The 15,722-nt window shown below is 37.5% G+C and overlaps 1 protein-coding gene across 1 annotated transcript; it reads right to left on the reverse strand.

Annotated features, from left to right (window-relative positions):
* Window positions 1-1,573: 1,573 nt before the first annotated feature.
* Window positions 1,574-3,695, reverse strand: LOC140891821 (uncharacterized). The gene is made up of 3 exons (XM_073300478.1): window positions 3,224-3,695; window positions 2,888-3,014; window positions 1,574-2,138 (listed from the first exon to the last, which is right to left on the reverse strand). Exons 1-3 carry the CDS (start codon window positions 3,605-3,607, stop codon window positions 1,918-1,920), a joined length of 732 nt encoding a protein of 243 aa, XP_073156579.1. The 5' UTR covers window positions 3,608-3,695; the 3' UTR covers window positions 1,574-1,917.
* Window positions 3,696-15,722: the final 12,027 nt, after the last annotated feature.

The following is a 15,722-nucleotide window of genomic DNA, read 5'->3' on the forward strand; positions in this document are numbered from 1 at the left end:
TAACATTTAAGTATTTTATTTTAGTAAAAATTATATTTTTTTAAAAGTAGTTATTCAATTATGGGCTTTAAGTTAGTTAACAGGCTTTAAGTCAGTTAAGGGGTTTAGTAGAGAGACCAGAAGTCTGGACCAACCCATGAAAATAAACTAAGTCCGGAATATATATTTAATTATTTTTATGCATGAAGTCTATTTTAAGTAAAAGTATATTTATTATTAAAATTAATTAAATATATATTACGGACATATTTTAAGTGCATGCATACATGAAATATTTTATGATGTGTTTATGATTAAGAATTGAGCATGAAAAATATTTTTATAGAAATTGAAGTGATGTGACAGCATAGAAGTGGGTTCTACCACTGACACAGAGGTAGTTCTACTACCGGCATAGAAGTGGGTTTTACCACTGGCACAGAGGTAGTTTACTACCAGCATAGAGGTGGATTTATCCACCGCCACGTACGATGGTTCTTTAGACTGATCAGTCGGCACAGTTATTAGTCACATTCATGGATATGACCATACACAGTTTTTATGTTTATGACATGCTCAATTATGTTATGTATGATGAAGAAAGTTATGTTATGTATAAGATTTATGATTAAGCATTTATGTTATGAAAAATGTTCCCACGCATGCTCATGTACATGTATATGTATTAGTATTTACGTGATGCATTATTTTTAAGCTTGTTATAAAGGATTAGACATGTTGAACCTCTAGGCTCACTACGCTTATATGGTGCAGGTGAGTATGATGTAGCTCCTACCGGTGGCGAGGACGTATGAGCGAGCATGGCAGTGGCCCCGTGACCGTCGCAGTTATTTAGTTTACATTGATTGAATTTTGAAACATGTTTTATTTGAATATTATTCCGCATATGAGATATTTTTAGCAGCACTGTTTAATATTTTAAATTGTTTATTTATTTAGTCTTGTATTTATTTTAAATATTTTATTCTGTGCATATATGTATGGGCATATATGTACATATTTTTATTTAGTAGTATAAAAAAAAAAAAAAGTTTTCCGCATTTAGTAGTACTAGGATGTTTCATAACGCTACTACTTTAGCGTTTTGAACGAAAAGCGCACGCTATTCTCAGAAAAAGCGCACTATAACGCAAATAGCATCCGTTATACCCATTGGTTATTTGGGAAAAAATTAAAGGCACATAATTGACATATTTTGACCAAATTTAGAGGTTCAAACAAGCAAGGTTGGGCCTTGTTAATGTGCAAAAAATACTGTATGTATGTTGAAACTATATTTTGACATCTAATGATCAATTATTATGATTTCATGGCTAATTATCTCACGTATTTACCTGTATATAAATAATTTTCTATTTTTTTAATTAAATAAAATAAATAATTGTCATGCACAAATAGCTTACGCTATGCGCTACGCTATTTACGCTACACTATGACAGGACAAAAACGCTAAGGGCAAAGGCTATGCTTTTTAAAACACTGAACAAAACATCATTAACTCTTTGCAATCATACAGTTTTTTGGATAACGATCAGGTGAAAGCTGCGCAAAGGAGAAAATAAAAAATAAAAACAACGGCAACATGATATTTGTGTGATTGAGATGCCTATAATGACTCTTTACAGAGACCTCATAGCACGGTGAAGAAAACTCGAGGCTTTTTTCATTCTGCCATTGAGTATAGACTCAAGTCTCGAAACAGCGGAGCCAACAGTCTAGTCTACTTCATCGACAGAGGTTACAACGACGTACAGACTATGGTTCCGTCACAAAGAATTTCAAAACTTTTATTAGGTCGACATGGATATCGCCATGATACAATCTGAATAACCACGCTAATCTTTTCTTCTTGGTCTGTTCCCGTTGATCTTGAACGGTTTCCAATTTTAGCGTCCCCAGAACATATGCCCGACTGTACTATGCAAATTCCATGTTTTCCATGTTTGTTGCCATTATCTTACAAACAGGCATTGTCTCATTCTTGCTAAGAAGTTTCAGGCTCGGATGAACCACAACATCATGCATTAAAACTCTGTCCCCAATGTCAAGGTTACTCAAATCCACTTCAATTTTGGATGGAATTTGGTCGGTTGGGCACAAGTACTTCAAACTCGTTCTGATCCGACTTAGACTGCCCCCTGTTTTCGCATGACGAGATGCAGGTAATACAAAAATTTTAGAAGAATACTCAGATATTTGTAGATCATGAAATAAAGTTTCACACTCTTGACATCTCTCCGCACTCCTAGTTCTGCCACAAAAGCTTAGCAAAACTTGAGAAACAATGTCTAGGAAATTGCCAGCTGCCTTTTAGGTTCACTACATTTAGCTAAATCAAGATGATTGGCATCCAAACTATGTTTTATACATTTCTGAAAGATAAGCTAGGTCCACTTAACTTTTGTAACATGATACTGCAAACTCTTTTGCTAAGGTTCCTTCCTAATCCCTCTGGTTGAAACTAGAAAGAGAAAATATTTATATAGTGAGATGAAATAACTAGTATGAATACTCAGAGACTATGTGACAGAATTCTGATGGAACACTTCATCTTTCTTATTCGCATAGCAAACATGGTGATGAATAAAAAATGTAAAGAAACTAATATCATGCAAAATATCAAAGCAAGCAGTACAAAAAAAAAAAAAAAAAAAAAAAAAAAAGGTGTTGGTCCAGATGATCAATAATGGAAGGAGTTTAACATGTTTATGATATTAAGAGGGACCTTCTTATCAAATGATGTCAGCAAGATAATATCAAATTTCAATCTCCATTTTCTATCAGATTTGTTTCATTTCCAGAAACATCGCAGCGTGAACCCAGCTTATAGATACTTTTACCCAATCGACACCCGTCAAATGGAAAAAGAAACAGAAAGAAGGTTAACCTTTCTTGAGACCAGGGCAAACATCTTCTCCTGTATAAACAATGGGCAAGTCCACCTTCAGTTCAGTCCCATCTTCCGCCCATACGAACACCAAATTGAGTATATTGCCACCTTCATCCACATGAATCTGCACACCAAAAAGTTTCAAATAGGAATTTGAAATAATTTCACTTCAATTTGAATTCAAACATATAATAAATCTACCGAACCATGGAGAATAGATAATACAGAAAAAATAGCGAGTTCTAGGAACAAATATTCTTAAAGCACGCCAGAACAATTAAAAAACAACCATAAGAAATGAAATACATTGTGCAGGGGAACAAGTGAACTTGCCTTGATTGGAAGGACCCTTCTGGTCTCAAGAATAGTGGAAGACCCAGACCCAGCTCGAATCTGCAGAGGAAAGGTGGTGGAGCAGAAAAACGGAAGCTTGATATGCTTCAGGATAGCTTTGATCTGCTTCCTCTCGGTGGTGAGGAGAAGTTTCCGAGAAACTGATGCTGAAGCAGTGATGGACGTAGGATCGTTGGGGTTTGTTTGCACATAGTTTTGAGAGAATACCACGGTGGGGATCCGCCCCTGAGCTCGATCACGGGAGGAAATCCGCGGCCCTGAAATTTCCCTCGGGACTGCTTGAATTGTGTGGTATGGGCGGCTGGATCGTAACTCCGCCGCCGACTTGAGGATGCCGGCGGCCGAACGCCACCACTTCGACATTTGATAGAATACTTTTGGTGGACGGTGGAGGAAAGGGTGTAGGGTTTCCCTTTTATTTCCACGTGTTCTGAGAATTGGGTTTTTAGGCCTTCTGTATGGCCTCAATGGCTTAAAATTCAATTCAAGCACCAACTTTTGTATTTAAAAAAAAAAAATCTTTTGCATCGCTGAAATATTGAAAAAATAAATTTTATTTTTCTAAAATTTAATAGATATCTCAACCTTAAACTTTTATAACAGTTGCAAATTCTATATATTTTTTTTTAACAATATTAGGTGTATGATAAAAAAATGTCCTTTTATTATTGAAATAATTTTCATATCTACTCAAACATATTCTGATGTAGGTGATGAGTTTGAGTAAATTATTACAATAATAGACGAACATTTTTGTAGCATAAACCTAATATTGTAAAAAAAAAAAAAAATTTACTTAGGCGCAATAGCAACGCGTGTTCAACAACTCGTCATGACAAGTGTAAAATGTGAAACTAGTATAAAAAGATTTTTTTTCCAAAAGCCGCCTGTTGTGGCTGAGGGTTAGACGGGCTCCTACCTGTTTATTAAGAATATAAGGAAATAAAAGAAAGGTGTACTAGACCAAGACCTCTCTAGAAAATTACATGAACTACAATTAAACAAGTTTTGATGTAGCTCTGACATACGGAAACCCAGTCCTGTCCAGTCTGCAAATACCCTTGAGACGACCATGGATGTGTTATGGCTGTAGAGTGGTTGTCCAATGTACGTATGATCCCCATGTTAGCCAGTTCATATACTGCAGCATTAGCCTCCCTATAGATATGTGACTTATACACTGTATAGTTTTGCAGAATTCCTTGAATCTATGTCAAGGTGGAGCTGAGCGCCCATCATGTATTTTCTGAATTAATAATGGCTAGAGCAGCCATTGAGTCAACATCTAGCCAAAGAGAGAAATTGTCACGCCTGATCCTACTTACTTGAATAGACCAGGATCGTATTCGATATTAGTATGTACTATAAAAATTAGATAATATATAAAAAAAATTCATTTAAAAGTTTATTCGTTTCTATAAAAATTTCGACAGAGTTTACCTATAATTTGGCCTATCCTAAATCACAAGCAGCAGTTCAACGATATTCTAACCTAATAAACTTTCCAAAGCATATATCTAACATAATACATGAAAACAAACTAATCATTGTTTTATCACAATAAAATTCCAAGTTATGTTAACTTTAAAACCATAAACCTTCTCTCATTCGATATATATTACATATCATATAAACATTGCAGCGAAATCTATATCAGTTTCATGTCCAGGTTCTCGTTGAGGCAGGACACATGCCAAGCATTCGTTGGTGAACTAACATCCTAGTTATGCTCATTACATGATCCTGCAATACATGGGCTATGTGAGTTTATAAACTCAGCAAGTTGGGCCTTGTAAATAACAATATGCATAGAATGAAACTACTATTCAATTCGTGATCAAAGAATGAATTCTTTGAAACATAGAACATTTATATCGTGAAAACAATGATCAAGTTATATGGTATTCATAAGCATCTGTGAGTGATCACATATTCATTTTCATGTTCATTATTGGCCAATAACATCATTTTGGTGGGGTTTTCATACTTTCAAGTATTAACCACCCATGTTCAGTCGTTGTTGGAGTTTTCATACTTTCGGGTATTAACCACCTATGTTCAGTCGTTGTTGGAGTTTTCATACTTTCGGGTATTAACCACTCATGTTCAGTCGTTAGTGGAGTTTTCATACTTTCAGATATTAACCGCCCATATTGTGGACCATGTACCACCCTTGGAATGTGACACTTCTTATATAACCATATAGCTTGCATAATTCATTTCATTTTCATATCATAGTATCTTGATAAAATACATTTCTATTAATACATATCATTGATATCAATACTTGGTCTATGAAATAGTTACATATATCATCAATGAACAATCATTTCTTTGAAATCATGAAAACAATATACTATACTCATGTATTGCATCAAAGATAAGCCCAATTTACACTTGAAACATAAGAACAATGGTTGGCTCAGTTTTTCTTGATCCTATACTGTCAAATACATAATAATCTCAATCAACACCATCAATCTAACCCTTATTTAAAATTTATACATATGTTTGATTTTCATATCAAGAGCTCTTGAATTGAATGAAAACTTACCAACCTAAGTTGCAATTTATGCGTAGAACTCGAATATGCCTTCGATTCGAGGTAAAGATGGATGTTTGTAGATGATTTGGGGAAGAACTATTGAAAACCCTACCTATTACCATGTTTTTTCGTGGTTTAGGAGATGAGAAATGAGAATAAATCTGAAGGCTACATGTTTTTAAAATAAAAACAGCACGATGGGCGCTCGAGCGGCCTTTTTCCTGCGCTAGGGCGCTTATTGTTCTGTCTCAAACGTTATTTTTATTTCCGAATTAGAAACAATTGTCAACATAAAAGTTGTAGCTCTATGTCTTGGCTTTCATTTTGCTTTGACCTCAATTTTGACATTTAAATGAAAATTTATGCCTGTTATACCGAAATATGTCAGTGCAGAAAATTACAGTATACACGACATAATTCGGGATGGTTTTGGCCATTATTCCAGAAGGATTTGGACAAACCTCAAAACATGAAAGTTGTAGCCATATGAATTAGATTTCGAAAGAAATTGGTCTCATTGCATTTGAATTAGTATACCAGTCTTAATCCTCAAAATCATAATAGATGTCGCTGGTCCAGTGCAGTCCGACACATGTTACATTTCAAGTGTTAACCCATTAATTCATTAAAACATCAATCCTAATCTATAAATCACTCAACCATGTTCCTAACATCCATCATCACAATCACCAACATCTATCAACCAATTCAATAATTTCCATGTCTATAAATATAACAATAAGCTTATAAGTTTCCATACCAATGCATTTCAATGTCATAGAATTAACCTCAATTCATTTTCATAGTCTAAACAATCCTAATCATAATGACATAGATAGTCTAAAATCCTAATAAACTCGTAACGATAAACATAAGAAGGTAATTAACGATTAAACCATTTGTAGGGATGACCGGGCATTACAATTCTTCCCTCCTTCAATAAATTTCGTCCTCGAAATTTGACGTACCTCATAGCTCTGGATATTTCTGTTTCATCTCTTCCTCTCGTTCCCAAGTCGCCTTCTCTACCTCATGATTATGCCACAATACTTTCACCAATTGAATTTCTTTGTTCCTTAGCCTTTTTGTTTTTCTATCAAGTATTTGGACCGGTCGTTCTTCATAAGTTAAATTTGGTGCAAGCTCCAATGGTTCGTGATGAAGAACATGTGACGGATTTGCCAAATACTTTCGTAGCATTGAAACATGAAAGAAATTGTCTACACTTGAGATATTAGGTGGCAATGCAACCCGATAAGCTCTTTCTCCAATCTTTTCCAATATCTAAAATGGGCCAATAAACTGAGGACTTAATTTCTCTTTCTTACCAAATCGTAGAATGCCTTTCAATGGTGATATCTTTACAAACACATAGTCAATAATTTGAAATTCTAACTTTTGACGCTAAACATCCGCATAACTTTTCCGGCGAGTTTTCATTCTTTCATGTATTTTTATGACTAAGTCTGCTGTTTGCTGAACTAATTCTAGACCCAACAATTTCCTTTCTCCAACTTTGTCCCAATGTACAAGAGATCTACATTTTTGGCCATACAGTACTTCATACAGTGTCATTCCAATAGTGGACTGATAACTGTTGTTATAAGTAAATTCAGCCAAAGGAAATTTACTATCCCGACTACCCAAAAAATCAATAGTACATGCCCTCAACATATCCTCCAATATCTGAATAATTCAGCATTCGCTCTGATTGCCCATCTGTTTGAGGATGAAAAGCTGTACTAAAGGATAATATTGTTCCCATGGCTTTATGTAAACTCTTCCAAAATGCTGATGTGAACTTAGGATCATGATAAAATACAATGGATACATGAATTCCATGTAATCTAACAATGTCCTTGATGTAATCCTCTGCATATTGGTTCATATTATATGTGGACTTCACTGGAAGAAAATGTAGTAACCCGGTCCCATTTTACAATATTAATGGTAAAACATGATTAAGGGATGTTTATTATATCAAACGGACCAAGAAATCGGATCCAGAATACCCAAAAATTGTTAATGGGCTTAATTGGGCTCGAAAAGTTCGGAAGGTCCGAACTACATATCCTAGTGGGTTTGGAGGTTCCGAATGGATCGAAACCAGCGAAGAAATTTGGAAGCAACGTGACGATCGGAACGTCCGAAGGGAGATCGGAGCTTACGATATGTGGTGTCCTACACGTGGCAATGATACTTGAACACATAGCCGTATGCAAGAGATCGGAGCTTTCAAAGTATAGATCGGAGCTTCCGATCATGGCCATTCCGAACGTGGCATGCATGTAGAGCTCAGAGCTTCCGATCGAGGACTATAAATAGGGGGTCTGAGGCTCTCATTTGCTTGCCAATTTCTCAAGCTCTTCTCTCGTCTCTTAGGCTATTTTAGGAGTTTCTAGCAATATAGGTGTGGTCTGGGCCTTGGCGAGGCGTCTCTAGGGTCGTAGCGGAGATGTGCCCAAGCTTTGGTACATTCGACATCAGTGGGTTGACGACGGACGAAGGTATAACTCTAGCTACTAATAGAGAATAGGGAGTATGCAATAGCTTAGTTAAGGCTTTTAGAGAAATAATATAATGCATGGTTACTTTGCTTTGTAGTGCTAAATAGTAGGCTTGGAACCTAGATGGATGCTTCTAGGACTACCTTAATAAGATACGTAAGTACTGACTGAGATAGCAGTGGGTTTGCATGCTTATGTGTTGCATATTATTTGACATGATGCATGTTACTGCTTTAAGATATTATGTTGCATGTGCATATCATATTGAGCATGTATCTCCTTTGAGATAAGATAGAGTTGTAGGGAGCTCAGCCCTAGTTAGGAAGTTTTGACACTGAGAGTCACAATGATCGACGGGTCGAGCGAACTATAGTGATCTAAGTGGCATCCTGGTCCACGTCCAGTTAGGAGTGAGCAGTTGAATCCAGTGATTTGATTTCCGAGATTACAGCTCATATCCTAGGTGCTAGCCTGAGCAGATTCTGATTTGTCTATCCAGATATGATACCCGTTTCATTACATTGCATGCATCATATTTGTATGTTTACCCATACTAGCGTACTGAGTTTTAGTGCTCACATCCAGTTATTTTCTATTTTATGGACACCCCATTCGACGGGGCAGTTGCAGATCGTTCTCCTGAGGATTTGGAAAGTTGGTGGTGACCAAGGCAGGATTTTCAGGGTTAGTCACTAGGTTTTATTAATTAAGTTATTTCGATTGGGTTGTACTATTTGAATTTATTTACAGGTTTTATTCTGGCGGGTTCAGAATTTTGTATTTGTAGCGACTCTACCCGGATCTACTACCTAATCAGAGTTTAATTGCGCATGCATAATAATTAATTTAAAAGCTTAACAACGAAAAGTAAATATAACAATTCAAGTCAGCAGAATACAACCAACGGTCTAAAATCTGCGAATAAATCTTGTTTATACAACCAAATCGAATTAGGGTATCAAATCCCTAACCACTAGGCACACACACTTCCACGCTGGCACCTGGTCTCACTTCTGCCTCAAACTGCCCGCACTGTCGAGCCTAAGACCTGCCCCGCCACACAGGTATTCAGGATACACAAACATAGGGGCGTGAGTGACTACACTCAATACGAAAGCAATGATATATAAACGTACATGAAGCATACAAATGACTTTAAAACCCTGGTAAAACAGTCTGCTCAGGGGAGCCAATGAATATACAGCACCGTGCTGAAGAGCGACTCCGCGAGGCACTCATATTGTAACGCCCCAAAATTAGCCTAATTGAAATTTTAGGAGTTTAAGATGGATAATCAGAGATTATAGAATTCGAGGATCGATTTGATTTTGATCAGGGACTATTTTGCAATTTTCGGAAATTTCAAGGACTAAAATGCAAATTTGGATATTGTTAGATATTTAATCCTTTTGACTTCTCCTTCACTCCATTCCTTTCTCCTCCAATGCTCCAAACCACCATTAATGCCTCTCAAGCTCTTGGGATTTCATCCTGAGCTCGATCCGTCCGATAGAATTTCATTCTGAAGACATATTCGCGATCACGGCTGCGAGAGCTCCGTTATGCCGTAAGTTTTTCTTCGATCCAAAATACTTTGATTTTTTTTGGGATGTAGTCAGAATTTTTCTGAATTCGGATATGTCGTACATGAGCTAGCATGTATCGTTTATTCTCAGTCGGTTTTGAAAAAGAGTGTCGTTCGGATTTGTTATGATTTTTAGAGGTTAATTCAAAATTGGGGTTTAAGTATTTGTTGGATTTTAAGTTGTTTTGGGATTAATTATGGATGTTAGGAGTTGCATTGGATTGACTTTTTGCTGTCTGTTGTTTTCGGTTAGTCGATTTATAGCCGTTATGCCGTCGGTTTGAGATTTTCAGTTTTTAGAAAGTTGTTTGAGTTTTAGGAATTAAGTTGATTTGGATGGATTAATATTGGATTGTTGATATCTTCGTACAGATTTGACTGAAGATCGTAGAGTTCTGAATTGGCAAGATTCGAATCGTCGAAGTATGGTTAGAGCTTGATCGAAATTGGAAGCTATTTCAAATCAAAGAAGAGGTAAAAGACAACTTAGAATTGAATGGAACGAGTAACTCGAATCCGACTTGATTCGAGTGTTCCGAAAAAATCACATACTTGCATGTTAATTGAATTACTTGATTTTATTGAATGAGTTATGATTTTCATTGCATTCATCTTGAGCCAAAATAATTGATTTTAGCGGGCAGGATGTCCCTTTTATGTTAGACGTTTTGGGGGCTTTTAAGCGAGTGACCTAGGCGTAGAGGTTTGCCTAGTGTCAGAATACTCCTTATAGTCGCACCAAAGTCTAGAGGATGGAGATACGTAGCACCACCTCGATCGGGAGAGTCGGTGAGTTGTTTACGTGATCTCGTCCTCGGGATCCCAAAAGCAGAACAACAACTCTTTTGATTATCCAGACTTGATAATCCCGGATTTTAAAGACATGCATTTCATTTTGATTTCTTTTGGATTTGCATGGTTGATATTTGAATATCTGGAAGTTGATGTATTTCGTTTTGAGATGCTTATCTGATATTGCATGCTAGTCTCTTTTACTGGGAATATTATTCTCACCGGATTATCCAGCTGTTGTCTTGTCTTTGTATGTGTGCTTGGCAACATGTGGGGCAAGACCGAGTCAGAGGCAGCATTGCTAAGGGTTGAGTCGATTAGAAGTGATACTTGGTGTTTTGGAAGTCGAATTTGTAATCGAACTTAAATTATATTCGAACTCGTGTTGTTGTATTATTTTGAATAAGTTAGATTGAAGCATGTTCTACTAGTTTGAGATTGTATAACTTTAGAACTACCTTGTATTGGATTTATGCATGTTGTATGTCGTAATAATGGATTTGAATTGGGATTTGAATGCATGTCAAAAGCGAGCGCGGGAGTATTTTTTTAGCTGAGCTTTTCTGCCGAGGCCTTCCGCGCGCGAGCGAGAGGAGCTTCCAAGGGCTCGGGTTTGTTAGTCCGCGCGCACGCGAGCCTCCAGTAATGTTGCTGGAGGTGAAGCCTGCGCGCGCGCGAGATGGTTATCTCGCGCGGGCGCGAGGCATTTTAAAAAAAAAAAAAGAAGAAGAGAAATTGTTTATTATTGTTTGGACCTTGGATTATTGTATGCTTTATTATTAGTATTATCCAAGATTAGATGTTTAGAACCGAAGTCTCACATTAAGTGGTATCAAAGAGATAAGATCTTGGACTGAATTTAAAAGCGAGCGGGGTAGATCGAGTCCGCATGAATTGAATTCTCGCATGTGTTTGAGTTATTTAAAATGATTTATTTAAATACCATGCGAGCATGCTTTATCATTTGATAATTATTTAAATTGCATGATTTTGTGATTTAATTGATAATGCATGAATTATTTGAGTTACGAACTGTATTTTTTTTCCTGTTTAAATCCGGATTCAGTCGTATTACTTGAGTAAGCAAGCAGAGGTTTTGGAAGTCGGATGTTTGAAGACCGAGGTAATTGTGTCTTAACTCTCGTGAGATTGAGATATATGTTCTTGTTGTATATTGAACAAGAATCGAACTGCATAGAATTCAGATCTGAATCGTTAGATGAGTGGAAATCCTCTGGTAAGAATTGTGATTCAAGGATTCTTTGATATTATTCTGTAGAAGAACCGTTTACTACAGAATTGTGCGGAGGAATTCTCAATGCTGCAGTCGATGTCCTGAATTGTAACCCGAACTGGTTTGTTACCAATGGTTATAGAGTGGATAGAATTTGATCCAGACGAGATTCTCATATTACCTCTGATTGTCAGATCGAAGATAGCTCTGACTTGAGATCAAGACATCGCAGTTGAGAATTGAGAAGAAGTGTTCCTTAGACCGCACTCATGTAGAGGTACGACCGCGTTGATTTTTTCATGCCATTTAATTAGACAGACGCTCCTGCAACATTTAGGAATTTTAGGAGTCAAATCCTTCATAGATATTTAGATGAATTCGGGACTATTCTTATCGATGAATCCTTATCAATTCGAAGAGTCGTACTGATCTTTCAAACTCTTTGAGAGTTGTTTACAGATTGCATGCCGAGCAGTTATGCTATTCTATGGACTTCTGATTTCTGATGGGATCGAGTTTCCTTTCCTCGATCTTTTATATCTGAAGATGGAATTTCACTGGATCACCTCAAGACTAGAACCGATTTGTATTGATCTAGATCAACGTTATTACCTGAAATTTGAAGATTTATGAGTTCTATCGCAGATTCTTTGAGGAATTCTTATCGTTTCGAAGCCGATTACTCTGCAGATTATGTTCTTCTGTCTGGACTTCATCTTATGAGACCAGTTCTTATTGTTGAAGAAGAGATTTATCAGCGCTTCTTTATCCCTTATTTCTTCCGTATTGATGACCTTACAAGTACTTTACACTTCTTCTTATTGAGGTTGGGGTATATTATTGTTTAGAAGAATCACTTATTAGCTTGAGTGCCGAGATAGCTGAAGACGCACATGACTCAATGTCTGAATCTGGACTTTGAGCTCGCAGCTATCTTATTGATTGGAAGATCTGGCATCGTTTCTTTTCTTATGAGGAGATTCCGTAATCTTCTCTGATCTCGGAAGCCGTGGTACTATTTTTGCCGTACAGACTGAGGATGAGAAAGAGAAGAGGATTAAAGGTAATGAGGAACTTTTGATATAAAACCTGATTCTATCTGAAGAAATTGAATGCAACAGTTGATGATCTGAGCCAAAAGATCTATTCTTATTGTGAGACCTCGATTCTAAACATCTAATTATGGGGTAACTAACAAGCAAGTAAGAAAAGCCATGAACATTTTTTTTTAAAAGGTGTCGCGCGGCCGTGCACGGCCGCACGTGACGCTCTGCCCGGGAAGAGGCTCAGGCCGCGCGGGCGCGTCGCCCTGGCTGCTCCGGGTATGAAAAATCCACAAAACATAAATAAAGCTCGGGAGACAAAAACAAACAAAGTCCCAACCACAATATCGTGCATTGGTACAACAACACCAGCAACAACCAATACAGGAGCTAAAAGGAGTTGTCCAACTTTTAAACAAAATAGAACATGCATCGGTGCTAGCTATTACAAGCCGAATACAAAACATAACTAGTTCTAAGCATAAGCAAGACAACCACCAAATTCAAGTTCGATATCTAAACATGTTCCAACATAACTAAGTAGACATGCTGACACGACTTTTAAACCGAGTCTCACTTCTACACTTGCCCTCGAAGCTAGCCAAGCTTCCTCTGACTTGATCCTGCCCCACGTGTTGCCAAGTACATATACAAAACAAAGCAACAGCCGGATAAACTGGTGAGAAAAATACTCCCAGTAAAAGCAACATAACAAGTAATGAAATCAGTAAACATGCTTTCAAGATAACACGCAAACAATATCAACGTAATGAATGCATGTCTTTAAATCGGGATATCAAAACTGATAAACGAGGGATTGCTGTGGTGCTTTTGGGATCCCGAGGATGAGATCACGTAACGACTCACCGACTCTCCCAATCGAGGTGGTGCCATGTATCCCACTCCCCTAGACTTTGGTGCAACTATACGAAGTATTCTGACACTAGGTGAAATTCTACACCCAGGCCACTCGCAGTATAGCTCCCAAAATGTCTAAACAAAAAGGGCTGTTCTGCCCGCTGGAAACAAAGTTGGCTCAAGATGAATGCATAATCAAAACATAAACATTAAGACATTTATCAAACTCAATCAATCAACAAAATACAAGTTCCATATGCTAGAACAAGTATTGATGCAATATGTGATTTGAAGGGAAAACTCAAGAACCAACAGTCCCGAGTATGCTATCCCGCTAACGATGACTGCTTTTACCTTTCAATGCAGTAGTTCCAACTCTGGATAAGTGTAAGAGTGGGTGCCCAGTGAGCCAACTGTGTGGCTATGGGCTTTGTTGACTCTTTGTATAAACAATCTTTTGTTTAATATTATTTACACTTTTATGGCAATGACTTTATATTACTTCATATTGTTATATTGTGATATACTATTGTTGTTTTGATAAAGACCTTGAATATACTATAGTGTATGTAAGATGTGGTAGAACATGGAGATGTCTATCATGAAATACATCTTATAGTCACTGTATATTCTAAAACCGTTCCTAGTCGATTGAGCCGTCCGATAATAAGGATAAGGATCGCTCGAGTTTGAGACTAGCATTTGCGATGCGGAGTACCACGTTTCATTGGTAGGGAACATGGAGATGTTCGAAGCATGCAAATGGATATTCATAGGATGAATAGTCGAACTACCCTATCCGGACTTTCCAAGTGGTTATCACTTATCGAGTGGATAAAGTCCGCGGTTTTGGTTGTACACCATTAGTCCTTACGACTTGAAACATCATGGAGACTCTATATGCTAGTACTGTGCTTTGACTCGTTTACCGACTCTGAGGGGGTCATCAGGTGTCGAGATTGGGTACAGTTACGACACATATAGGAGTCAATGCATTGTTGTCAAGGATTCACCACATACTTGCGAGTGTGGATATCCTATGCGATCTGAGGAGATATTAGTGTGACAAATCTCTGGCCAGAGTACTTGATGTGATTTAAGAAATGGTTTCTTAGTAGCACATGCGATGTCACTAATTTGATCTTCAAGATGCATTGCATAGTTATCGAATCTTGAGCGACTCTCGATATACCAATGGTTGTTGATTCGATCGGGATATATGGATGAAGGGACCGTACTGTACGTTAACCAAAATCTACTGGTTCTTGTAGGCACTATCAGTGATACCTAGGGAATCATGGGGCGATGTTGCTAGGCGCTTTACCATGATTCGTTGGGCAAGTCGGAAAGTGTTGTTCCGAGTCACAAGGAGTTGTGAGCCCACGGCTAGCTGTATCCCTGAACCATTGAGGGTCACACAGTGTAATGGAGTTTTAATCCCCGTTGAGATAGTTAAATTTAAAGAGTTAAATTTAATGAACTAAGGAGTTGGACTTCTTAAATAAGAGTAAGGGAGTAGGATTTCCTAAAATGACATAGGGATGGACATTTTTGGAAACCACTGAATTCGGATTCAGGAAAATTTATTTTGACTTTAAAACGTGCAGAAATGGTTTCTGTGCACATTGGTGAAATCGTTTCATCAATCGGAGTCACGATGAATTTTATATTAATTTCTGAACGAGCGGGCTTTGCTTGTCGGGCCCCAGCTTATGACTAATGGGCCCTAAGGTGTTAGTGGCCTGCATTATAAATAAGTTATTTCAGTACAGAAATTACACACAACAGGTCATTATTTTGAGACAGAAATTTCGAACCCTCCTCTCTCTCAAAACCGATCGGCCGTCCCCTCCCTTTGCTCTGCCCGAGAAAATTCCGGTCTGTGATTTTGAATCGCAGTAAGGAATAACGAAT

This window comes from Henckelia pumila, chromosome 3 (genome assembly GCF_033568475.1).
Source record: "Henckelia pumila isolate YLH828 chromosome 3, ASM3356847v2, whole genome shotgun sequence".
Taxonomy (NCBI): domain Eukaryota; kingdom Viridiplantae; phylum Streptophyta; class Magnoliopsida; order Lamiales; family Gesneriaceae; genus Henckelia; species Henckelia pumila.